The following is a 25,494-nucleotide window of genomic DNA, read 5'->3' as shown; positions in this document are numbered from 1 at the left end:
GGAGACATGAGTTCAATCCTTGGGTCAAGAAGATCCCATGGAGAAGGAAATGGCAACCCATTTCAGTAGTCTTGCCTGGGAAATCCCATGGACAGAGGAATCTGATCAGCTACAGTCCATGGGGTTGCCAAAGGATCAGACATGACTTAACGACTAAAAAAAACAAGAAGTGGTCAAAATGCTTAAGTATAGTGCAGAATACTCTGGGAAAATACGTGTAGAGAAACTGAAATAAATGTGGACACTGAAGTATATCAGACAACTTCTCAGTGGATGAAGTGATTTACGTAACTTCGAACTAATTACATATCTGTGGAAATAAAGATTCATTATTTGCTAGCTTAAAATAATTAAGGGTTTTTCTAGACAACTTTTCAACAGCAGCGAGAATGAACGCCACAATAAACAACTGTAACCACATTCTCACACAACATACTGCTATTACTATAATCTGAGAATGCAGAGGAATCGAAGAAATTATAATAGAGTTACATAATGTTTCTTCTTTGTCCCTCAAAACTCTCATAATCTCAAATTTGTAGTAAGATTTGTGAAACAGCATACGAAGAGTGGTATTTTTAAGTTTAAAGTTTCTGGCCTCAGTGTATGGAGAAACTAAGAACTTTAAAAAATCCTTGATTAGCTCAAACACAATTAGTATTTTTAGCCACTTTGCTGCTTTGCCTGTTATTCACCAGGTTGAGGGTTTGGGACGGGTCTGTTGAAGGCCATGAACGATTCGGCCAAGGGCCGCCCTGGGTGGTCCCAACCCGTTTATAATGTTCGACCCGGACCCTCTACTGGCCACCAAGGTTACGTGATCAAGCAAAAGCCGGAAATTCAAGGCCCTCTGTGGTCCGAAGACCCGGTAAATCGGGGGCGCGGGAGAAAAACACGGCCGAAAGGGGAAGCCTGGGTCACATCGATCGCCAAGCCAGGGTCTGGACACATCTTCAGTCACAAACTCAGCTGTCCGTCGTCCTGGTAACCAACCTGCGAAAGCGCGTGCGCAGTTCCACTCCCTTATCACGTGAGTAAGGGCACGGGGCGGGGCCGGAGCCGGCTACCCAGGAACTGGGTCGCCCAGCGCCTGCCTCTCTGCGCGCGACCAGTCGAGGCGGGGCCAACCTCTGTTCTCCCGCCTGGTGGTGGCTCACAGCTCCCGCCCCTTTTCGCTCGGCTTTCAGGAGGCTTGTTTCCTCGCACCACGTGCCCTGCTGGCCGCTCCTCCCCCGCTGCCCGCCCTTTCCCCAACTGCCTGTTGGAAGCTGCTGTAAAATGTCGTGAGGGGCGCTCCCGCTTTACGGCTGCCTCTCCCCAGACTGGAACCCGGGAGCGCTCCCCGCCGTCAGCCCTGTCTGCTAAGAGGCGTCCCGGCGGAGACTGAGAGACCCGAGGCGCGCCGCTGCCCCTCCCCTCCGCGCCCGCTCCGGCCCTCGGCGATGTGAGCTCGAGGAGGCTGCGGTGCCCGCCCCCCACCCCGGCCCGGCCCGGCCCGGGGTTGAGACGGGCAGCAGGTGCCTGTGAAGGCGGGCGGGTGCTGGGGGCCTGCAGAATGGAGGAAAGCATGGAAGAGGAGGAGGGGGGCAGCTACGAGGCGATGATGGACGACCAGAACCACAACAACTGGGAGGCCGCCGTGGAGGGCTTCCGGCAGCCTCCGCCACCCCCGCCTTCGATCCCAGCCCCTGCCCGAGAGACTCCCGGGGGTCAGCTGCTGGCGATGCCTGCGGTCTCCGTGGACAGGAAAGGCCCCAAGGAGGGGCTTCCGATGGGGCCGCCGCCGCCGCCGCCGGAGGCCAATGGGGTGATCATGATGTTGAAGAGCGGCGACGCGGCCTCCGTGGCCAAGGCGGCCCCCGCCCCCACCCCCGGCTCCACCATCAACATCAACACCTCCACCTCCAAGTTCTGTGAGTCCAGCCCTTCGCCAGCAGCCTTGGCTTTTCCTCCTCCCCACGGGGACGCCGAATCCGTCCCTCTCGGCCAGCCCTTCTTCCTTTGTTTCAGGCCCGGGTCTCCTCTTCCCGGCGTCCCTCCGTCCCTCCCTCCCCGGTTTGGTGTCGGTGGGCCGGCGCCGGAGCGGCCCTGACTTCTTGTATTACCTGGCCTATAAAAGAGCAGCGTGGGTTAAACGCACGCAGCCCCGAGTTCTCCTGCAGACGCGATCCATATCACAACTGGCTCGCTCTCAACGTTAGGAAGCTGTTTTCTTCTCCGTTCCCCTTTAAGTTTCACCCTCAAACGTGAAGGGAAAAGTATAAGGCTGCCCGGGTTTCGTTAGGGAGAGGCCTTCAGTCTTTTTTGTTCTTTTTTTGCCGCCAGAGGAAAAAGAAATCTGGCCACTGTGTTTCTGTGCTTTTAGCCAGCCTGCGTTAAGCAAGTCAGGAATTAGAAAGTTGACCTGTATCTGCGCTTCGTTCTTTCCCGTCTCCAGTGCACGCCTTCTGCATCCTCATAGGGAAAATGTATGAGTTGCTTCTTGAGTTAACACGAGTGCAGTGAGAGCTACGACATTCGTTTTGAAGCTAATACTGTATAAAATTATTTTTCAAAGCCTACACTCATAAGAATAAGCCATTCGGTATGTGTCCAAGTCCAAGGTTGTGTTGAATGTGGAACTTTATGTTAGTGATCCTCTTTAACGCTCAATTGCAGGCAGAAAGATTTAAGATCAAAATCTCTTCTGTAACTGAAACTGTCCCCAGCCAGGGATGTATGCTTCCACAGCGAGGAAAAAAAGAGTGCTTCTGCTTTAAGCGAGTTTTTTGGGGGGGCTGGTGGTGGTGGAAATCGATCGCCACAGCCCGATTTTTTTCCCTCCTATTAATAACTACAAGTTTTGAATGGCAGCTGGTAAAGCAACTGGAGATTTCATTTCTAGTTGCTAATTTTATCAAGCTGTACCAGTAATTGTCCAAGTAGCTGTGCAGAGAAAGTGCCTTGGTTCAGGTACATAGTGGTAGCCTTACCTATTTTGGGGGAACAAGCACATTACCTTATTTATTTGCCTTCAACATGGAGACATTCATATGTAGTTACGGTTGATAAGATTTGTCGTTTCTTTTGTATTGTGAATATGAGAGAATAATGTTTATATTGTATAGTTTCTGTGTTGGAAGTCTATGTAGTGAAACCAGATCTGAGATATAGTGGCAGGGTGACTTATCTAAATGTTGAAGGAAGCTTGCCTTAGTGCTTTTACCAAGTTAATTTCAAGAGTTCAAAAAAAAACAACAAAAAACCAGCCTACAGTTAAGAGCAGAAATCAGTGAAATTAGGAGCAAAAGAAAGATTGGCCAAACTGAAATAAGATGTTTTGAAGGTAAATAAGCTAAACAGACCTCTGATTTTTAAAAGATGCAGATAAAATAAGTGATAAATCGGAAACGGCTACAAACGTGAGTTTAAAAAATAATTTTATGAATTGCTATCGGTTTATAAATTTGAAAGCCTGGAGGAAATGTATAAATTCTTAGAAAACTACAAGCTATGAAGGTTGGTATCAGAAGAAATAGATAGCTTGAGCTGACTAATGAATATTTAATAAACAATGGCAAAACCTCCCCTTTCAGAAAAACCGTGTATGAAGATAATCTTACTGAGTTGCAATGAATTTTTAAATGAAATTTTCTTTTTAAAGGTTTTTCTGAGAATAGGGAAAAAAAATGATGCCAAGCTCATTTTATAAAGTTAGTAAAGTCTTGATTTCAAAACTAGTTGAGGTCAGTATGAGAAAGTTACACATCTAGTGTAAACAAGAAAATCCTACATAGAATACTGGCTCATCAAATCCAACAATGTGTTGAAAGAATATTGATCCATAGAGTTTAAGAATGTAAATATGGTTCAACATCTGGCTGAAGGAGGAAAGTCATCAATTATTTTTATACCGTAAAATCATTTGATAAGATCCAGCACCAGTATATGATAAACAATCTTAACAAGCTTTGAACACAAGATAACTAGATAATGGTCATTACCAAAAACCTGCAGCAAATAATAATAAAGAAATTTTAGATACACTTACTTTAAGATCAGTAGCAAGATAAGGATGCCCTTGTATCACTGTTGGCATTTAACACAAGGAAGTCCTGACTGACACTACAGAGGGAAAAATAAAAAGTATAAGGACAAGAAGGAAAGCAAGAAAACTCGTTATTTGCAGAAAATATTACTTATGTAGAATAACCATTAGAATCAAGAGAGAAGCTGTTGGAACTAGTAAGAGTTTAGCAGGGTTACTGCTTTTAAAATCAACCTACAGAAATTAGTAGTATTTAGTACACTAGCAATAAGCAATCAGTAGGCTGGATGGCATCACTGACTTGATGGACGTGAGTTTGAGTGAACTCTGGGAGTTGGTGATGGACAAGGAGGCCTGGCATGCTGCAGTTCATGGTGTCGCAAAGAGTCGGACACGACTGAGCAACTGAACTGAAGGTAATCAAAGATAAATATTGTATACAATAATGGGAACAAACTAGTCTCTAGGTATGAACCTAAGAACACATAAGATCTTCAAGGAGAGAACTTGACTAAGGAGCCAGAAATGTGTTCTCAGTTGCACAGTCAAATCTGACTATTTGCAACCCCATGGACTGTAATGTAGCCTGCTAGGCTCCTCTGTCCATGGAATTTCCCAGGCAAGAATACTGGAGTGGGTTGCCATTTCCTACTCCAGGGGATATTATTCCCCACTCAGGGATCAAATCCACATCTCTTACATCTCCTTCATTGTCAGGCAGATTCCCATTTTAATCTGTAAGTTTGATTAAATTGCCATCAAAATTCCAGTTGGTTTGTCTGACAAACTCCATAACCTAGATCTAAAATTTATATGACAGGTGGGATAAAGTCTGAATAGCTAAATCAGTCTTAAAGATTTGCTTTGGTGGGGGCTTGCCTTATCAGAAGTTAAGATTCTGTTTCAAAACTATAGTAATAAAAACTAGTAGGAATGTGAGAACATAGAAATAGACTGAGGGGGACAAATTAGAGAGCAGAAAGTTACCTATAAATGTTTAGGAACTTAAGGGTGTCATCATAAATCATCAGAGAAAGTCATGTTGCTCAGAAGAGTGACTTAACCGTATGGAAAAAAAACAATGTAATACCACAGATGGGATGAATTATAGATAATTAGAGATGTAAGTGTGAAAGGAAAAGTTAGAAAATTAATGGAAGACAGTATTGAAGACACTCTTTCCCTCGGGACAGGGAAGGGCATCTTAAAGCTGACAAGACTTAAACAGAGGTGAAAAAATGATAACTTTGTAGAAAAAAATGAAAGATTTTTCTTTCAGTGACAGACAGATGAAAGAGAAGATATTTGCAGTGCTTAATATTGCCAAAGGATCTAGCTTGGAATTTATTCAACTTTTGCTTGTTCACTGAAGTATTTTTTTACCTTCATTTTCTAAGGATATTTTCGCTGGAGATACAATTCTAGATTGACAATCTTGTATTGTCTCTGTTTTTCCTTTCAGTGCTTTAAATATGTCTTTCCTTTGTCTTTCAACCTCCATTATTTCTCATAATAAATATTCTACTTTCCCCTCTATGTAATGTGTCTTTTTTTTTCCTGGCTCTTTTTAAGATTTTCATTGTATCTTTCACTATATAAAATTGAGTTTGATTGTGTTATTCCTTGGGGGTAATAGAGTTTTCTTTAGGTTTATTCTTGTTAGTGTTCTTGGAGCTTAGGGTTCTGGAATTTGTCCAGTTTGGAACATTATCACTCAGAATGACTGCGCAGTGCCCCTCAGTTGCACATGTTAGGTACACTATAAATCACTTGAGGCTCTGTTCATCACCTTTTTCAGCTTTTTCACCCCTCTTTGCGCTTCACTTCAGATAGTTTCTGTCGCTGTGTTGTTTTTGGTGTTTAATTTGTTAGTTCACGTCTGTTCTTGATCAGCAGGAGTTCCAGCTGTTTTTAACATAGGCTGTCGTTGGGTCCAGGTTTCAGTCAGTTAACTGAGCAAATCGTTATAATCATGTCTAGTTTCTTGAGATATTACAATGAATCTTCAGTTAGTGTATTCCTTTTGATAACTGAAGTCTCATCTAAAGTTATATTTTGGTCTTTAGAATTCTTAAAAAGTCTTCCGAAAGTCTACATAGGCCTATGTAGAGGTATTACGGGTTATGTACCAAACCACTGCAATAAAGTGAACCACATGAATTTTTTGGTTTCCCCAGTGCCTATAAAAGTTATATTTACAGTATAGTGTAGTCTGTTAAGTGTGCAATAGCATTATGTCTAAGAAACAACAAACGTAACAATTAAAAATACTTTATTGCTAAAAAAATGTTAAATATCATCTGAGCCTTTAACAGGTCATAATCTTTTTGCTGGTAGAGAGTTGGCAGTATTTTGAGAATTACCACAATGCGACTGAGACACAAGGTGAGCAAATACTGTTGGAAAAACGGCACCAATAGACTTGGCTGGCTTAGAGTTGCCACAAAACTTCCACTTGTAAGAAGCCCAGTATCTGCAGAGTGCAATAAAACAAAGCACAATAAGACGAGTTATTTTTTAACTACAATGCGTCTGGGTTTTTTGGAATGAAGGCTGGCTCCTGTTTGTTTAGATTTGGTGCTTGTTCCCCTGGGAAAATTTAATTTAGTTGGAGGTTTATTTCCAGGTAGTATTGTGGAAGGGGCTTCTGTCAAGCAAAGATCAGCCTCATATTGGGGAGAAGGGGTCCTCCTCTCTGTGAGTGCTTTGAGGTCAGGATTCTCAGGTTGATAAAACACCAAACTGACCCCATTTCAGGTCTCAGAGTCCTACCATTTCACAATCACTGCCCTAACTTTTACTTAAGAGATCTGTCTAGAATTTGAATTATTTTTATTTGGTAGTTCTGTAATATGCAGAATCATTCTGTTTCCGATTTTTAGCTGTATCAGTCCTGTGCCTTTAAGCATTAAAGGGCATTTTTTTTTGCAACCATGGATGTTCTTTGGCCCTCGGGTTATTAAGCTGAATATTTTTTTAAAGCGTTCACCTGTCATCAGAGTCAGCCCACTCCAGTTCTCGTCTTTCTTGTTCCATCATAACAGCCGCAGCAGTCTGCTATGTGTTTTCTTCAAGAAGACCTTTATCCCAGGTAGCTACAGGTGATAGGTTTTTCTTTGCCACTCCATGTCATCTAGTGTTAGCATTATGTTATCTAATTGTGGCAATGCCCATCAGTGCCTTTAAATCCAGTTAGATTGGCAAACGAAAGCCAGCTTCCTAACTTGAGTCTGTGTCCTGTAACAACTCTGGTACCAAATACTTCATCAATCACAGTTCAGTCCAAGAAAACACTAGGTATCTAAAGCAACAGGAGATTTAATAGCAAACACCAGGTCCTTTGCAAATTGTCAGGGAGATTGGCGGCATGCATTCAGTGAGGCTCACTCCCCAGGGCAGGCTGCTGTTGCTGCTACCACCGCTGTTCTCAAATCATCACAGTTGCCTCCCTCATCCTTGAAGTTGGTGACCAGACGCTGAAACTCAGAGTTTGGCTGCCACGAACTCTGACGTCTCTAACCTTGCTTGCCAGAACCACCAGCCACAGTAATCTGTCGTTTGTCTCACTTTCCCCTTCCAGATCTCATTCAGATGTGTCTGACTGATGGAATGTAATTTGGGAAGTGAAATTATTTACTTCAGTTTTTCATTGCACGTTAGTCAGCTTTCTGTAACACTAACCCCCGAATTTCAGAAGCTTATGGAACAATAAAGGTTTATTTCTTGGTCCTGATATGTTCCTGGCTGTCAGTTGGCTGTCACTGTTCACACGTCGTCTCATTCTGAGGCACACCTCTCTTCTGGGTCTTGTCACTCTTGGCCAAGGCAAAGGGAAGAGAGTGGACGGCAGTACCCAATGGCTTTGAAAGCCTCTGCTCAGATGTAGCATATGTCACATCTGTTTATATTCCAAATGTATTAAATAGGCTAGAATGGTTCCCTGTCTGAATGGGTTGGGGCTGCGGGCGGGTGGAACTGTGTGAGGATAAAAGGCGGTGAAGGGGTAGATGGAAGGAGGTGGCCGGGAGGGATTTTGCATTGACTAATGATCTTGTGTCATGATCTCAGGAGAACTATGAGCACGGTGCACCAGAAGCTTCTCCAGATAGATGAAATCTTCACAGTATTTTTTTTTTTTTGACATGATTTTTATTTTTATTTTATTTTTATTTATTTTTTTAATTTTTATTTTTACTTTATTTTACTTTACAATACTGTATTGGTTTTGCCATACATTGACATGAATCCACCACGGGTGTACATGCGTTCCCACAGTATTTTTAATTGAACTTAATGAGATCACTTTTTAAAATTAGTGATTCAGAAGTCTGTTAAAATTGACTTCTGAATTTAGTGAAAGTGTTAACTGATTTTAGTAAATCCTGAATAAAGTTGCTCTTTATCTGATCAAGTCCTGTCTACCAGTTTCCAGGTTGATTGATTCTTTTCCAAGTGGATCCGCTAATGTATTCAGGCCCTAAAATATGCACTGTTTGTGGCATTGGTGGTGGTGATTTGGTGTCTTCTCACCATCTATCGTAGTGGAGTTGGTGGTTTAGTTGTGAAGTTGTGTCTGACTCTTGCGACCCCATGGACTATAGCTCACCAGGCTCCTCTGTCCATGGGATTCTGCAGGCAAGAATACTGGAGTGGGTTGCCATTTCCTTCTCTGAAGCAGCAAACATCACTGTGATATCAGTGGATTGTCCGAATTTCAGGATCTCATTGGGGATCTTGTCTTGCCTCTATTTATTTATTTACAGATGCGTAGGGTTCTAATTGCTGCGTGTGGGCTTTCTCTAGTTGCGGTGACCTGGGGCTACTCTTCATCGCAGTGTGTGGGTTTCTCACTGTGGTGACTTCTCTTGCTGTGGAGCACAGGCTTTAGGCATGACAGTTTCAGTAGTTGCGGCCCGTGGGCTCAGTAGTTGTGGCCTGTGGGCTCAGTAGTTTTGGCCTATGGGCTTAGTTTCTCCCGGGCATGTGGGATCCTCCCGTACCAGGGATTGAACCCATGTCTCCTGCATTAGCAGATGGATTCTTAACCACAGGGCCACCAGCGAAGCCCCTTGTCTTGCTATTTTTTGATGTAAGTTGTACAGGTGACATTGATGAAACTGTAAGAGAAATCCATTGTAATGTTTATGTACAGCCCAGCCCCACTGTGTAGTTGGGGCTCTACTGTGTAGTTCCTCTTTAAAAACTAACTCTTAAGCAGCAGACCATATATTGATGTAATCACATTGTGAACTGTTAAAAGCTATATAAAAAGTTATTTTGGGTATTCTTTGGTAATACGTCTTGGCAGAGCAAACTGGCCTTTCATATTTCTCTCATCGTTTGTAGTTATTTGGCTGTTAACCTCTACAGATAGGGGAGTAGGAATTTGTAGTTGCAGGTGTGCTGACTAGGATGGCATTTTATCTAACAGATGTTTATTGTCTTCTGTATGCCAGGGTAATATTTTAGCCTCTCGTGATGAATGAGACAGAATTTAGCATGGAGTGTTATGGACAGATGATTATGATACGTTATAATTAAATTCTGTAGTAAAGTTATGTATGTCCATGGTAGCACAGAGGGAAAAAAGAATCTTTGAAAATGAACAACAGTTTGTTGGGAGGACTGAGGTGGCAGGGTTGGGCTTGAAGAGACTTCCTTTGCAGGGAGAGAAGCCTGTGAAGACTCAGTTGAAATTATTGTAGGAAGGCAGTGGCTCCCCACTCCAGTCCTCTTGCCTGGAAAATCCCATGGACAGAGGAGCCTGGGGGGCTGCAGTCCATGGGGTTGCTAAGAGTCAAACATGATTGAGTGACTTCACTTTCACTTTTCACTTTCATGCATTGGAGAAGGAAATGGCAACCCATTCCAGTGTTCTTGCCTGGAGAATCCCAGGGACGGGGGAGCCTGGTGGGCTGCCGTCTATGGGGTCGCACAGAGTTGGACACGACTGAAGTGACTTAGCAGCAGCAGCAGGGTGTGAGGAGGGTGTGGCACAAGTTAAACCTAGGTAGATAGAAAGGTCTGGATGCAAAGGGCATGCCAGGTTAGAGGTGGAATTCTCTTCTGTGGGAACAGGAGCCACAGGGAGTCATCTTGGTAAAATTTGTCTTAGCATGTTTGATTAGAAAGGAGAATAAACAGAAAAATAAAGATTGGTTGCTGCTGCTGCTAAGTTGCTTCAGTCCTGTCTGACTCTGTGCGACCCCATAGACAGCAGCCCATCAGGCTCTCCCATCCCTGGGATTCTCCAGGCAAGAACACTGGAGTGGGTTGCCGTTTCCTTCTCCAATGCATGAAAGTGAAAAGTCAAAGTGAAGTCGCTCAGTTGTGTCCGACTCTTCGCGACCCCATGGACTGCAGCCCCCCAGGCTCCTCCGTCCATGGGCTTTTCCAGGCAAGAGGACTGGAGTGGGGTGCCGTTGTTAGGGGCTTGTAATGACAAGAGATGTGGCAGCCTGAGCAAATTAAGGATTGGAACAGAGGCGGTTTCAGATTTTGGAAATATCTAGGGACTTGTTCAGTCTCAAAAGTTGTGTCCGACTCTTTGCGACTCTATGAACTACAGCACGCCAGGCTTCCCTGTCCTTCACTGTCTCCCTGAGTTTGCTCAAATTCATGTCCATTGAGTCAGTGATGCTATCTAACCATCTCATCCTCTGTCATCCTCTTCTCCTTTTGCCTTCAATCTTCCCCAGCATCAGGGTCTTTTTAATGAGTTGGCTCTTCGCATCAGGTGGCCAAAGTATTGGAGCTAAAGCAACGGTCCTTTCAGTGAATATTCAGGGTTGATTTTCTTTAGGATGGACTGGCTTGATCTCCTTGCCGTCCAAGGGATTCTCAAGAGTCTTCTCCAGCCCCACAATTTGAAAGCATTTGGGGACTATAGTCTATAAAATTTGGGGGTGAAGAAGGGGGGATATGGATATGGAAGGAGTATAGGTAGGGGTGTATGTGTGTGTGTGTCTATTTTAAGTTATCTGTGGGACATTTGGGTGGAGAGGTCCATTGGCAGTGGATTAGCTGAGCGTTCTCATTTCTTGTGCTTTAGAATATTGGAAGTACTGAAACAGAAGTTTAATTTCTGTTCAGCTTGGGTGATTTCTACTGTCATCTTCCCAGATCACCAATTGGTTACTCTGTTTTACCTAATCTACTGTCGATTGCCTCTAGTACATTTTTAATTTCAGTTACTGTATTCTTAGGGTCTGTTTGATTCTCAGTATTTTCTAACTATTTTAAAACCTTCGGATCAGTCGCTCAGTTGTGTCTGACTCTTTGTGACCCCATGGACTGCAGCATGCCAGGCTTCCCTGTCCATCACCAACTCCTGGAGCTTGCTCAAACTCATGTCCATGAGTTGGTGATGCCATCCAGCCATCTCATCCTCTGTCATCCCCTTTTTCTCCTGCCTTCAATCTTTCCCAGCATCAGGGTCTTTTCCAGTGAGTCAGTTCTTTGCATCCGGTGGCCCAAGTATTGGAGCTTCAGGTTCAGCATCAGTCCTTCCAATGAATATTCAGGACTGATTTCCTTTAGGATGGACTGGTTGGATCTCCTTGTAGTCCAAGGGACTCTCAAGAGTCTTCTCCAACACCACAATTCTTTTGCCTTCAGCTTTCTTTATGGTCCAACTCTCACATCCATATATGACTACTGGAAAAATCATAGCTTTGACTAGATGGACTTTTGTTGGCAAAGTAATGTTTCTGCTTTTTAAAATGCTGTCTAGGTGGTCATAGCTTTTCTTCCAAGGAGCAAGCGTCTTTTAAATTCTTGGCACAATCACCGTCTGCAGTGAATTTGGAGCCTAAGAAAATAAAGTCTCTCACTGTTTCCATTGTTTCTCCATCTATTTGCCATGAAGTGATGGGACCAGATGCCATGATCTTCGTTTTTTGAACGTTGAGTTTTATTTAAGCCAACTATTTTACTCTCCTCTTTCACTTTCATCAAGAGGCTCTTTAGTTCCTCTTCGCTGTCTGCCATAAGGGTGGTGTCATCTGCATATCTGAGGTTATTGATATTTCTCCCAGCAGTCTGGTGGCCCAGATGGGAAAGCGTCTGCCTACAATGCAGGAGACCCAGGTTCGATCCTTGAGTTGGGAAGATCCTCTGGAGAAGGAAGTGGCAATCCATTCCAGTACTCTTGCCTGGAGAATACCATGGACGGAGGAGCGTGGTAGGAGTCCATGTGGTCGCAAAGAGTCGGACACGACTGAGCGACTTCACTTTCACTTTCTTTCCCGGCAGTCTTGATTCCAGCTTGTGCTTCATCCAGCCCAGCGTTTCTCATGATGTACTCTGCCTGCATAGAAGTTAAATAAGCAGGGTGACAATATGCAGCCTTGAAATTCTCCTTTCCTAGTTTGGAATTTAAAATCTTACCATGTTTATCTATTCTTCTGAGTTAGGACACGTCTTTATGATCATTACCCTGAACTCTGTTGAGTAGCTTGTGTGTGTCTACTTCATCTGGTTCTTTTTCTGAGGTTTTTCTTGTTTCTTTGGCGCATGTTCCTCTGCTCATTTGCCCAGTTCACCGTGTTGGTAGGTTGGTTGCATTTCCCTGTCTTGGAGCGATGGCCCCATGTGGGAGGCAACCTGTGCGTCCCAGAGGCACACACTTCCTGGTCACCGAGTCAGATGTTCTAGGGGTGCCCCCGTAGGGTTGCCTGCGCCCTTCTCTTACGGTGGGGCTTCTGTGGTTGGTGCGCTGGTGGATGGCACTGGCCCCCAGCCTGGCTGTGAAGCCTGCCACATGTGGTGGGTGCAAGCCTGCTGGAGGGTGAGGTAGGCTTCCCACTGCTATCTGCCTGGCCTTGGGCCTGGGGCATGCCTGCTGGTGGGCGGGTAAGCCTCGACCACTAATAAGCTTTGGGAGGATTCCGAAGAGTCACTTGCCAGGGCTGTGTTACCTTGATAGAAGGGGTGCCCCCAAATGGCTGCTGCCAGCATCTCCACCCCAGGGGGAGTTGGGTTTGCCTCCTGCCTCCTGCCTCTCCATGGGGCTCTCCTGAACACATGCCCTGCTGCTTTTCAAAGACAGAGGTTCTGGGGCTTGTCTTCCTGGTGCAGGAGCCCTGGGTGGGAGAGCCTGAGGTGGGCTCAGGAGCCTCGCTCCTTGGAGAGATCCTTTGTGATTGTGATATTCCTCTCATTTGTGAATCCCTGACCTTGAATTGTGAGTCCTGAGTGTATTGCGTCTCCTCTTACTTGGGTCGTTGTGATTCTTTCTTTAGGTATGTAGTTGTGGAGTCGCTTTTCTGCTAGTTTTTGGGCCGTTCTCCTAGATAGCGTCTCTAAGGAGCTGTAATTTTGGTGTATCCATGGCAGAAGGGATGAATTCAGGATTTTTCTACTCTGCCGTCTTGGCCACCTCACTTCATGTCCTCCTTTTTACCAGTATATTTCTCTCTCTGTGTGTGTGTGTGTGTGTAAAGCATATTTTCTAGCAAACTCGTGAGAAAAATGTGTATGGATAATAGTTTCAGGTGTTGAATATATATAAATGCTCCTTCATACTCAATTGACACTTTGGGTTAAGAATTCTTATGTAAGTAATTTTAAAAGTGTTGCTTCCTTTACTTTTAAGTTTGCAGTGTTGCAGTGGCGAATTCAGGCACAGTTTTTATTCCTGTTATTTTGCATGTGGCTTTTTCCCCTGAGGAAGCTATTGGGATGCTTTTTTAGGTTAGGGAGTCAGTGTTTTTCTCCCTTTACATTCTCTTCTGTTCTCTGGAATTATTTGTAGTCAGATGTTGAATTTCCTGCCTTGATCTTCTAAGTCTGTTAACTATTTTTCAGTATATTCTATTTCTCTTAAACTATATTACTCTATTTCTCTAAACTCAGGGAGAATTTCTTGATGTTTTCTGTTGGATTTTTAACAGTGGCTGTATTTTTAATCTTGAGAGTGTTTGGATTGCTTCTTTTTCATCACCATTTAAAATTTTTGTCTTCTCTGAGCACAGTAATTATAAAGTTTTTTTTTTTAAGTTTTCTTTTATTCTCTTGATTATCTTTGCTTTTGTTTTTGCAAATTTTGTTTGTTTTGGTCTCTTGTGTCTGAAACCTTGCAAATTTTGGTGATCCTTTTCCAGCTATTCATATTTAAAAGTGAAAAGGCTAATTGGTAGCTCTTTGTTTGCAAGGGACTTTGCCTTCGTAAGTGTTGGGCTTCGCTGTAGGCTAATTGGATGCAGAACTGCTGTTTTCTTGGGTGAACTGCCAAATAGGAAGTAAAGACATTACTCCTTGCCAGTGGCGTTCTAGAATTAAAGAAAAGGGGCAGGGTTGGATGTTTGAGCATTTCTTATTTTGACTTTTGACTTCGGTTCAACCCACCAGCCCTGAGCTTCCCACCTACGCACCCACCTACCGTGTATCTTGTCCTGGAGTCCCAAGCTCTTATCTTTCAGTTTCTGTGCAGAATAACCCTTCTCTTTCTCATTGTTTAGTCTACAGATTTGTGACCAGTCTTCACCCTTCCCACTCCACCCACCAACTCTCTGTCTCTAACCTTGCCCAGTGTCCTCCTGTGAACTTCTCTGGCTTCTGCAGGGCAAGATTAGCTCACCTGTTGGTGTTTCTGCCTCCGCGCGTCCTGCCTTCTGCTCTTACTGCAGTTACTTTCCTGGTGTCAATGCCATGGAGAGTTGACTTTAAGTCTTGCAAGAAGTAACGGAATTTTAAAACTGTGGCAGACCTGCAGTTAAGTTAGCATGGTTCACACCTGTGGAATCTCAGTTGAGCAGATGCTTTCTATTTGAACAGGGGAGATTTGGGATTAGTTGGAGTTGGAGCCGTAAAGGATATATTGATAGCACTTGACCGATTTCATATATGTACTTTCATAAATGACATGTTCATTGTGGAAACTCTGTTACAGGCTCAAGTGTGATATTATAACTGTGGAATAATGTGCAGGAGTTATTCTCAAGTAATGTCAATTTCAACCTTGCTGGTAGGCCACAGCGGCTATTTTCTGTTTGTAACATGGTAATGATGAAGGAATTTTCTGCTGGTCTGTTTTGCTGTGTGCTTAGTCGTTCAGTCGTGTCCGATTCTCTGCGACCCCATGGACTGTAGCCTTCCAGGTTCCTCTGTCCATGGGATTCTCCAAGCAAGAATACTGGAGTGGGTTGCCATCCCTTCCTCCAGGGGATCTTCCCAACCTAGGAATCAAAACCATGTCTCCTCCATTGCAGGCAGATTCTTTACTGTCTGAGCCATCAAGGAAGCCCAAGAATACTGGAGTGGGTAGCCTATCCCTTCTCCAGGGGAACTTCACGACCCAGGTATTGAACCAGAGTCTCTTGCACAGGAGGCGGATTCTTTACCAGCTGAGCTACCAGGGAAGCCCCAACCCTTCTATTACATTTTTTCAAATTGAGTAATAGTGGAATGTATTTCTGTGTAAGTTTTTTGGTGTTTGGGAAAAGAAACATGTCATTTGAAGCAAGGCAAAGCAGGTTCTATGGTTTCATATAGTTGTTGTTCACTCAGTCATGTCTGACTCTCTGTGACTCCATGGACTGAGGCCACCTGGCTTCCCTATGCTTCACTAACTCCAGGAGTTTGCTCAGACTTGTGTCCTTTGAGTGGGTAATGCCATCCAAACCATGTCATCCTCTGTCATCGCTTTCTCCTGCCCTCAATCTTCCCAGCATCAGGGTCTTTTCCAAAGAGTTGGCTGTTCTCATCACGTGACAAGAGTATTCTGCTTCAACATCAGTCCTTCAGTGAATATTCAGGGTTGATTTCCTTTAGGATGGACTGCTTGGATTTCCTTGCTGTCCACAGGACTCTGAAGAGTCTTCTCCAGCACCAGTTTGAAAGCATCAGTTTTTCGGTGCTCAACCTTCTTTATGGTACAACTATTACATCCATACATGACTACTGGAAAAACCATAGCTTTGGCTAGATGGACCTTTGTGGGCAAAGTGATAGCTCTACTTTTTAATATGCATAGTCTCTACTTTTTAATACTTTTAATACTTTTTAAGTTTGTCATAGCTTTTCTCCAAGGCTCCAGTGTCTTTATCTTACAATTCTTTTCTGGGCCAAAATGTTAATCTAAATACTTGTTTACGTGAATGTAACTCAGTGTTTACATGGATATAACAACATTACAAAGAATGACTTCTTAATGATCACGGTAGATATTTTATATTGTTCATAGTGTTTAAATTAAGTTATATAAACCATATACCCTAAAACTTAGAAACTTCCCAGACACATGGAACTTAGAACTTAAAACTTATAAACTCCCCATAGAGCATGTAGCTCTTAAAAAGTTTTAGCTTACTTTAGAAACAATTCCTTTATTAGCATTTAACATTTAGCTATCATCTTTTAATGGTGAATCAAAATATACCTGAGTAGCTGGTACAGGTGTTGTTTTTTCCTCCTAATATGGAAAAATATATTTAAAGGACTTGGTAACTTCTTTTACTGTTTTTTCCCCCAATTGGGCAGTTCTCTTGGGAACAGCTAAACTACTGTTTTCTTTGCTTGGATCAAATTATTTTCCTATTGAGAGAAATAAGTAACTGGGTTTTTTTTTTTTTAAAAGAAAGAGGAAAACTCCATTTATTTGCTAAACTGCATAACCTTATTCTGATTCTAATTCTCTTCCACTTTTTTTTTTTTTTTCCAAAGGCTTCTCCCCATTCTACAGGATTTGTTCTCTCTCTCCATTGCTTGAAAGATTTCAGATTTCCCCTTATGTTGGAGGGAGAAGAATATTCTGCCAGGGGGTAAAGTTTTAGACCACACAGATTTACAAGATTGTTACTGATAGATGGGCACACTGTGGCCACAAGAAATCATAATTTTTCTCTTAAATCATGTACCCTAGCCAGATCTTTTTTCTCCTAGTTGACGTGTCAGATTATCTCATTGTAATTAGTTGTAATTAATCTAAAAATTCATTATGTTTGAGACATAATTTAGCCTGTTTAATTTGACTTAATCATTTATTTCATAATTGCCAATACTATATTCTCCTTAAGGAGCCAATTCTTAAAGAGGTGGTTATTTTGGTGGGAAGAAGGGAATGGAAGACTAGAACTTGAAGGCTTTTTTGATTAGCTGCCCTTTAAATTGTTTTCTTTGTTACACGTGCACCTTTGTTTGTCCTGCGATTGAAGTTCAGACCCAACAACCACATGCTAGCAAGTCAAGAACAGAGGAGCGCCTGTGACCCTCGACTGTTCTGAGCAGAGTAGGAGCATCGGGCAGTGCTTCTCTAAGAAGCAGGCAGAAGAATCCCCGGAAGGGCTCAAAGGGATTTCTGCATCATGCATTACACCCTTCCGTCCTTTTCTGACCCCACAGGTCTGGGTTGGGGCCTGGCCATGTTTTGTATTTACATCAAATGAACAAGTTTCCAGGTGGTGCTGATGCTGCTCCTGGTATCACATTTTCGGAGCCACTGAGCGAAGGGAGTGACCAGTCTTTGCAGTAGGTCTAGAATGAATTAATAATGCCTGCTATAATTTCTGAATATCTCCTCCCCTTATCGGAGAGGGCAATGGCACCCCACTCCCGTACTCTTGCCTGGAGAATCCCATGGATGGAGGAGCCTGGTGGGCTGCAGTCCATGGGGTCGCTAAGAGTCGGACACGACTGAGCAACTTCACTTTCACTTTTCACTTTCATGCATTGGAGAAGGAAATGGCAACCCACTCCATTGTTCTTCCCTGGAGAATCCCCGGACAGGGGAGCCTGGTGGGCTGCCATCTATGGGGTCGCACAGAGTCAGACATGACTGAAGCGACTTAGCAGCAGCAGCAGCAGCAGCAGCCTCCCCTTATAAACAAATAACAAGAAAAAAAAAACAACTCCAAAGGAATATCTGGTAGTGTTTGCTTTAGTCTGTGAAACCAAATGCACTTTAATTCCAAAGCTACTAATAAGTAGTATGCCTTGAACTGTTTTTATATTAAACATTTATTTTGTCTTCCATTAAATTAATTTACTTCACATGCATTATTGAATACCTATCGTGTGCTAGTTTGGAGTTAGGAATCTAGCACTGAATGAATTCCTTCTCCAAAGGGCTTGTGTCGGATTTGAGGAAGATTGATAATTAACACATAATATGTCAAGTGTTGATAAGTTACTTGGATAACAGATATGAAAGTTGAACATAATTATTCTTGCCTGGTATGAATTACATATCCCCAGTAGTTTCTCGTTTATTAGCCACCTGGCTGACAGTACTTTCTGAACCTCAGATTCCAACTGTTCCATGTGTTTCAGATTTTATTTCACTATTTTAGTAAAGATCAGTTGTAGTACTTTCTCAGTAGGCTACGTGAGCTTGTTATCTTACGAGGTTCAAAGTTTAAGCCTTGTGGCGTGATGTTTTGAGGCTGTAGGGTTTTTAAGTTTTTTGAACCTGAATGTCTCTTAGAGGGCATATACTTTCTCCACTTGACTGAAATGCTCACAGCTCTTTTTTAGTCTTGTGCCAGGTCTGTTTTACTCATCTGTGTTACTGGCCTGGGCCTTGTAGGCATTTGAGTTTAGAATATCTTCTTTAGGCACTTTGAAAAATAGTGCATTTTTTTTCAAGCTGGGAAATCTAACCTAGATAAAATTCAGTTAGGTTCTGTTTAGGTTCCGTATTTTATATTTCTTTTGATTAGTCTGAACTTTTTTTGTGGGCAGAGTTGAAAGGGATTGCTTACGTTTCTCTAACAAGAGGATCTATTTTTAGAATTCAAGGCACAGTGTGGGTACACACACACTGTTTGAGGCTGTGTATATCAAGTGTTAGATAAACCAGACAAATGACTAATTTTTTTTGTTTTAAATCAGAGATTGGGTTGAGCTTAGCAAGGAGTTAAATATTTTAAAACTTGTCGGGATTGTTAGTTTAAGTGTTGACTGCAGAGTGATATGAAAACCCTTGATCTTTGGCTAAAGGTATGAACACCAGCCGGTGCTCATTCTTCAAACTCCCTGTAGCTCTGGCAGATGCTGATCTGTGCTCGGCCTTCCTTTCTAGTCTGGTGAAGATTGGGTGGCTCCTGAGAAGCCAGATGCCAGCTAGAGTTCACGCTGCTGGGTCAGACTGTTGTAGACAGGGTGGCTTATTTATCACTCCCATTTCTGGAGATGAGAAGTCCAGGATCAAGGCCCTGGCAGATTGGGAGTCTGGTGAGGGAGCCTGCTTCCTGGTTCATAGAAGGCCACCTTCTCCCTGGGTCCTCATATCATGGAGAGGGTGAGGGGGCTCTCTAGAGTCACTCAGTCCATTCATGAGGATCCACCCCCATGATCTGGAAACCTCCCAAAGGCTCCACCTCCTAATACCATCACCCTGGGGGTTAGGATTTCAACACATGAGTCTTGAGGGGATGTGAACATTTATTCCATAATAGGTAGCATGTAAGTGAATTGGTTTTCTGGTTTTTTCCAAGCAAAATATGTGTGGAAATAGATACAACTTTTTTTTAGATGTGGAAATAGGAGTTAAGATTTTCTGCTGTGACTTGTGCCTTTTTCATTTTGGTTTGAAAGTCTCTTCTCAAAGATATTTAAAAGCAGAGCTTTTCTGTTTTTTTTTAGTGCCACATGAAAGATATCTGACAGGCATCAGAAAACTTTGCTTCTGTACGGGGACTTCATCCTGTCCTTAACCTGCGGGACTTCACATCTTAGGTTCTTTTTCCTCCATCAGATCTTTGCCTTGGAGATTTGTAGAACTGTGGGACCTGTGCTTGGAAAGCAGGCGGCTCCCCATCTACAGTGCCAGGTGGAGTTCATTGAATTGAGCTGTCCAGGGGCCCATGGGTTGGCCTATTCGTTCTTGGCTTTTGGGACTTGAAGTTTTCTTTCTGATCTGAACATGTTAGCTTCTTCAGTTCCCAGCTTTGGGCTTGGAGCAGGTGTATGGTGTGGTTTAGATGATGAACACTGAGGTGGTATTGTTGTTCGGTCGCCAAGTTGTGTTCAACTGTTTGTGACCCCATGGACTGCAGCATGCCAGGCTCCTCTGTCCTGCAGTCTCCCACACACTGATAGGTTCCGTAACCTAGAATCACAGAGTGAGTTCTTTGGTTATTTTCAGTTTTTTTTTTTCTTCAAACTTTAAACTTTTTGTTTTGTATTGGGGTATAGCCGATTAACAGCGTTGTTAAACAGAGAAGGGACTTGGCATACGGGGAGGTGGTATTTTGGAGCTAGCGTGTAACCCTTCGCAACATCTGCCGATCCCCTTTTACCGCTGGGAAAGCGAGCTTCACTCAGTCTTTCAGGGCAGTAGGTATATTGCCAATGGCACTACTTTTCTGTTTTTGCTGAGTTTTTTTTTGTTTGCTTTGTTTGAAGAATGGCTAGTTTTATGCCCAAGGAGGTGATTCTAGGAAGCACCTGTTGGAGTGTGGAGATGAGAGACGGATGGTAAGGAAGCCAGGAAAGAGGTCAGCACGGTGGCGACTGCAGTGTGTTCCGGTGGGGACTTGGGAGTCGGCGCAGCACTCACCCAGAGTAAAGGGGGATGCTGGGGATGTGCGCCCGCGGTCTCATTAGGCATTGCTTGATGGTGGCTCCGGGGGTGTTAATTCTCTTGAGCTTCCAACCTGCCCCTCCCTCAGGCAGAGCAGTGGCAGTGAGAGGGCACTGTGCCAAACATTGGTAGGTGTCGCCCACGGCTTGTGGGCAGAGTAGGTGGGCGGGGACGTGCTGGGCTTCTCCTGCGTCCTCGTCATCTTAGTCAATGGCACCCCCATCCTTTGATGCTCAGGCTAAAACCTTTAGAGTCATCCTTGACCCTTCTCTCACATCCCACATCCAAACCATCAGCAAATCCTGTTGGCTTTCCCTTAAAATATGTGCAGAATCTGACCTTTCGTCTTGTCTTCACTGCTCTCACATGGTCCGGCCCCCCACCATCTCATAGCTTTCTTACATAAGGCGGCTGGAATGATACATAGAAAATCAAAGGTTACATAACTTGGCTGCTCAAAACCCTCCTCCTCTTAACTCAGAGTGAAAGGCAGAATCTTTCCACCGCTCATAAGGCCCTCCAGGATCTGACCACCTTCTGCCTTTTGTGTGTGTGCCTGTGTGTGCACACGCATGTACATTTCTTTTTGTCTTTAGCCTACAGTCAGAACATTACTTTCGTCTCCATCCCCCCCGACCCCAGCCCTTTTTTTAGTGGCAGCTATGTGCTTCATTTGTAAATTAGATACATATGTCACAGTTTACATTCCATCTTTACCACTACATCCTGGTTGAATTTTTTTTTTTTTTCCGAACAGTGAATGTACTTTATTTATAGTGATTAGTTCTCTTGGTTTTGAGAAATGCATGGAGTGGTGTATCCACTACCATGTATCCATACAAAAGAGTCCATTGTCTTAAATGTTTCCTCCTACTTCCCCTTTGTAGACAGTCCCTCTTTCAACCTTCTAGTCTCTGGCAGCTACTGATCCGTTTTCCTCCCTATAGTTTTGCCTTTATAAATAAGAGAGTCTTAGCATATATATCGGAGAAGGCAATGGCACCCCACTCCAGTACTCTTGCCTGGAAAAGCCCATGGACGGAGGAGCCTGGTGGGCTGCAGTCCATGGGGTCGCGAAGAGTCGGACACGACTGAGTGACTTCACTTTCACTTTTCACTTTCATGCATTGGAGAAGGAAATGGCAACCCACTCCAGTGTTCTTGCCTGGAGAATCCCAGGGACGGGGGAGCCTGGTGGGCTGCCGTCTCTGGGGTCACACAGAGTTGGACACGACTGAAGCAACTTAGCAGTAGCAGTAGCACCATATATATATAGCCTTTTTGGTCTGATTCTTTCACTTAGCAGAACACATTTAAGATTATTCCATGTTGTGTAAATCACTAGTTAACGCCTCAAGTGTCCTTTAAGTATATTAAAGCCAAAAAAAAAAAAAGTGAATTGATTTAAAGAAAATATTGAACAAACACAATAGATGTGGCACAGAGATATGAGAAACATCTTGAACCTTAGTGAACCTAAAATTGGGAAATAGACTGGTGGCTCAGGTGATAAAGAATCCGCCTGTAATGCAGGAGACCTGGGTTTGACCCCTGGATTGGGAAGATCCCATGGAGGAAGGGATGGCAACCCACTCTAGTAGTATTCTTACCTGGAGAATTCCATGGACAGAGGATGCTGGTGGGCTACAGTCCATGGGGTCACAGAGTCCGACGTGACTGAGCGACTAACGCTAATGTGATAGAAAGAAGCCAGATCAAGACTTTGCTTTTCCTGGTACCACTGCCAGTGATTAGCTGTGTCCTCTTGGGGAAATCACCCTTCTGCTCCCAAGTTTCTGATAAACTCAATAGTAAAATGGCTGATTTAGTAGTTGTTAGCTCCTATTGAGACTCCTAAGATGCAAGTTATTTTAGGTGCTTTGGGGAGCTCTTCTCACCATTAGCATTTCATTGCTGTCGCATACCCATCACCCCTGGATTTCACAGTTAGGACAGGCTGTTATATAAATGCTTTATTAAACCCATCCTGGAGGAATGAGAGCCAGCCATCAGGAATGAGGTAAGCCTTCATATACGGCTGCAGTTCCTCCACATTTTTCTGTTGGGCTTATCTGACGGGTGGGATTGCGTGAGCCTGCCTCACAGCCATTGTCTTGTCCAGGAGCTCCTGGTGGTGCCATAAAATCTTGGCAAGTTTCTAGCACTCTAGCATTTGGAATTTAATCTCCACAGTCATTTCCTTAGGTGGATTTTCCCAGGGGTTTCTGTAAAGGTTGATTAGAAGTTAAGTTTCCTAGAACTTTATTGTGGTTCATGAATAGGCCATCTTGTCGCATCATGGACAATGTGTATTTGAAGGTCAGTGCATGTTAGGAATGCTTCAGTCATCACAGAAAACTGCAGAGGGAACCAGAGAGAATTGCTTGTTTTGTTATTTTTAATGATAGGTAGATTTATAGTAATTTTTTGTTTTTCTTTCTTTTGTATAGTAATTTTTAAAATCGTAACTAATGGCTGCTTAAACTCTCTGATCAGACTGGGCTTTTTGAAATTGGAAATGAAATAATAATTAAGTTGTATTTAGGTGATAGATTGTCAATGTAAAGTTATTGAGAGGAATTTGAAAAACTGCTGTGATTTGTGTTTATTTTATATGTGGCACATGGTAATATTCGTCTTACTTTTTACTTTTAGTAATGAATGTTATAACTATTGAAGATTATAAGAGCACATACTGGCCAAAATTGGATGGTGCCATAGATCAGCTTTTAACTCAGAGTCCTGGTGACTATATCCCTATATCCTATGAACAGATATACAGGTAAGTCAAGATTTTATTTGCTTGGATTTTAGAGGGTATATTGAGGTTCATAGCAAGTTGAATTATGACAGTATGTATGCATATAACATATGATACATACAGTGAGGCTCTATGAGTTATTTATATGTTACACACTTGTGGATTGGGGGTTTTATTTGTACTTCTTGCTTCAGAATTGGTTTTCAAATGAAGGTATTGTTAACCCTACCTCAGCCTGCCGCCCCCACCAAACGCAGTGCAGAAATTATAGAGGTCAGTGAAAAAGGCAAAAAAGAAAAGATTGTCCTTTTAGTCTCATGGGGAGGTGCTAGCTTGTTCTGTTGATGTTTATGATTCTATTGATGTTTATGATACACAAGTTTACCTATCTTTGGTGACTTTGTTTCCGAGCTCCTGGTAAGTGAAAGTAGCACATTAGTGAGGACTGGGGCGGGATGTCAGATCAGCCCAGTCACAAGAGGAGGAAGTGACAGCTGTGCTGTTTACACAAGTGGATCACAAAGACATTACATCGCAGACACTTCTGTGAGTTAGAAACTTCAGCTGTGCGTCACTCTCTCTTCCTTAATTTGACGTTCATTAATGGGGCTTCCCTGTTAGCTCAGACAGTAAAGTGTCTGGCTACAATTTGGGAGACCTGGGTTCGATCCCTGGGTCAGGAAGATCCGCTGGAGAAGGAAATGGCAACCCACTCCAGTATTCACGCCTGGAACATCCCGTGGACCAAGGAGCCTTGTACAGTCCACGGGGTCACAAAGAGTCGGATACGGCTGAGCGACTTCACTTTCAGTTTTCAGTGTCAAAGAGAGAAGCTGACTTTTAAGTAGTTACCATAGTCAAATTCAGATTATTACCCAGTATTAGGTTATCTAGTCCTGATAAAATAGTTATAGGATCCTCAGAAAGGTACTTTGTAGCTGGCAGTGCTGGCTCTTCCGTCTGAACACTGATTGGGGCAGGGGACATTTTTGTTTAAGAGTTGCAATTGGTCACTTATTAGGCCCGAATTAATTCACCAGTGGTTATATATTGAGGGTATGCCTTTACCTTGGGCTAAGTTAAGTGCGTCATCATTGATTTTTCTGTCTGCCCTCCTCCCCGCAGCTGTGTGTATAAATGTGTGTGCCAGCAGCACTCGGAGCAGATGTACAGTGATCTGATTAAAAAGATAACTAACCACTTAGAACGCGTCTCAAAGGAGCTGCAGGTAAAGAACTGATGGTATTGATTTTTGCTTCTTCAAATTGTCTCATCTTGGGAATAGATTAATTTGAAAATTTAACACAAACTGTGGACATTTTTAGATTATGTGTATTTCCGACCTTAATTCCATTTATTAACCATGTCAGCATTTCTTTTCTTTAAAACCTTATTTGTTCTGTTAACCTCAGTCTTTGGTGACTTTTGTATTATGAACGTGTGTATATTTTAATTTTTTTTGAACTTTTTTTTATTGTTATCTTTGAAGTGTTATTTACTAATATTTGCTAATATTAACAACTGAAGTTAGCATTTTATTGGTCAACTCTCTACAGATGAACATCATCCCAGCTGTAAAATCTGGGGCAAGTTGCAGAAATAGTTTGTTTAAGGAAGCACTTGGCTTCTTGAGGGCATGCTGGCCCTCCCTGCCTCAGTAAAGTTTCCAGTGCTTGAAGGTCACGTACTTTCTTTATTCCAGGGCCAGCTCGCACTTTAGTTGCAGTGTAGGAATTGCAGGATGTGTAGAAGAGTCACTCAGCAGTAGATCACCGAGGTCCCCCCAACAGTCAGGACGTGCTTCAGCAACTCTGAAATAAGCCGGTTTCCAGCAAGTGCTGGGTTACTATTTGGATACTGTTCCTTGTTTCCCTTGTGGTCTGAGGTGCCTTAGTTCTTGTTTACCCCAAACAGTTGTTGTACTAAGTAAAAGTAGCTTTTAAAAAAAAATTATAGCCAGAGTTCTATTTATCATAGCCAGATATATATTTTTCCTGTTGTTGGTATAAATTGTTTTTGTCATCTTTTTTGCCATTAAATACAAAATGTGTCTTTTTTGTCTTTTTAAACTTTTTATTTTGTATTGAGGTATAGGTGATTAGCAAACAGTGTTGTGATAATTTTGGTTGAACAGCGAAGGGACTCAGCTGTACATACACATGTAAATACAAAATCTTTATTCAT

The 25,494-nt window shown here is 43.0% G+C and overlaps 1 protein-coding gene across 1 annotated transcript in view; it reads left to right on the top strand.

The window, feature by feature from the left end:
• Positions 1 to 1,555: 1,555 nt before the first annotated feature.
• Positions 1,556 to 25,494, top strand: part of CACUL1 (CDK2 associated cullin domain 1) — a 64,900-nt gene continuing 40,961 nt past the window's right edge. The window contains exons 1-3 of the mRNA XM_068961746.1: positions 1,556 to 1,913; positions 23,205 to 23,331; positions 24,436 to 24,538. Coding sequence (XP_068817847.1) covers positions 1,556 to 1,913; positions 23,205 to 23,331; positions 24,436 to 24,538 — 588 coding nt within the window. The remainder of the gene's footprint in view (positions 1,914 to 23,204; positions 23,332 to 24,435; positions 24,539 to 25,494) is intronic.

The sequence above is a fragment of the Capricornis sumatraensis genome, chromosome 23 (genome assembly GCF_032405125.1).
Source record: "Capricornis sumatraensis isolate serow.1 chromosome 23, serow.2, whole genome shotgun sequence".
NCBI classification, from domain to species: Eukaryota; Metazoa; Chordata; class Mammalia; order Artiodactyla; family Bovidae; genus Capricornis; species Capricornis sumatraensis.
The sequence above is the reverse complement of the archived record's forward strand: the minus strand, read 5'-3'. Positions and strand labels throughout refer to the sequence as shown.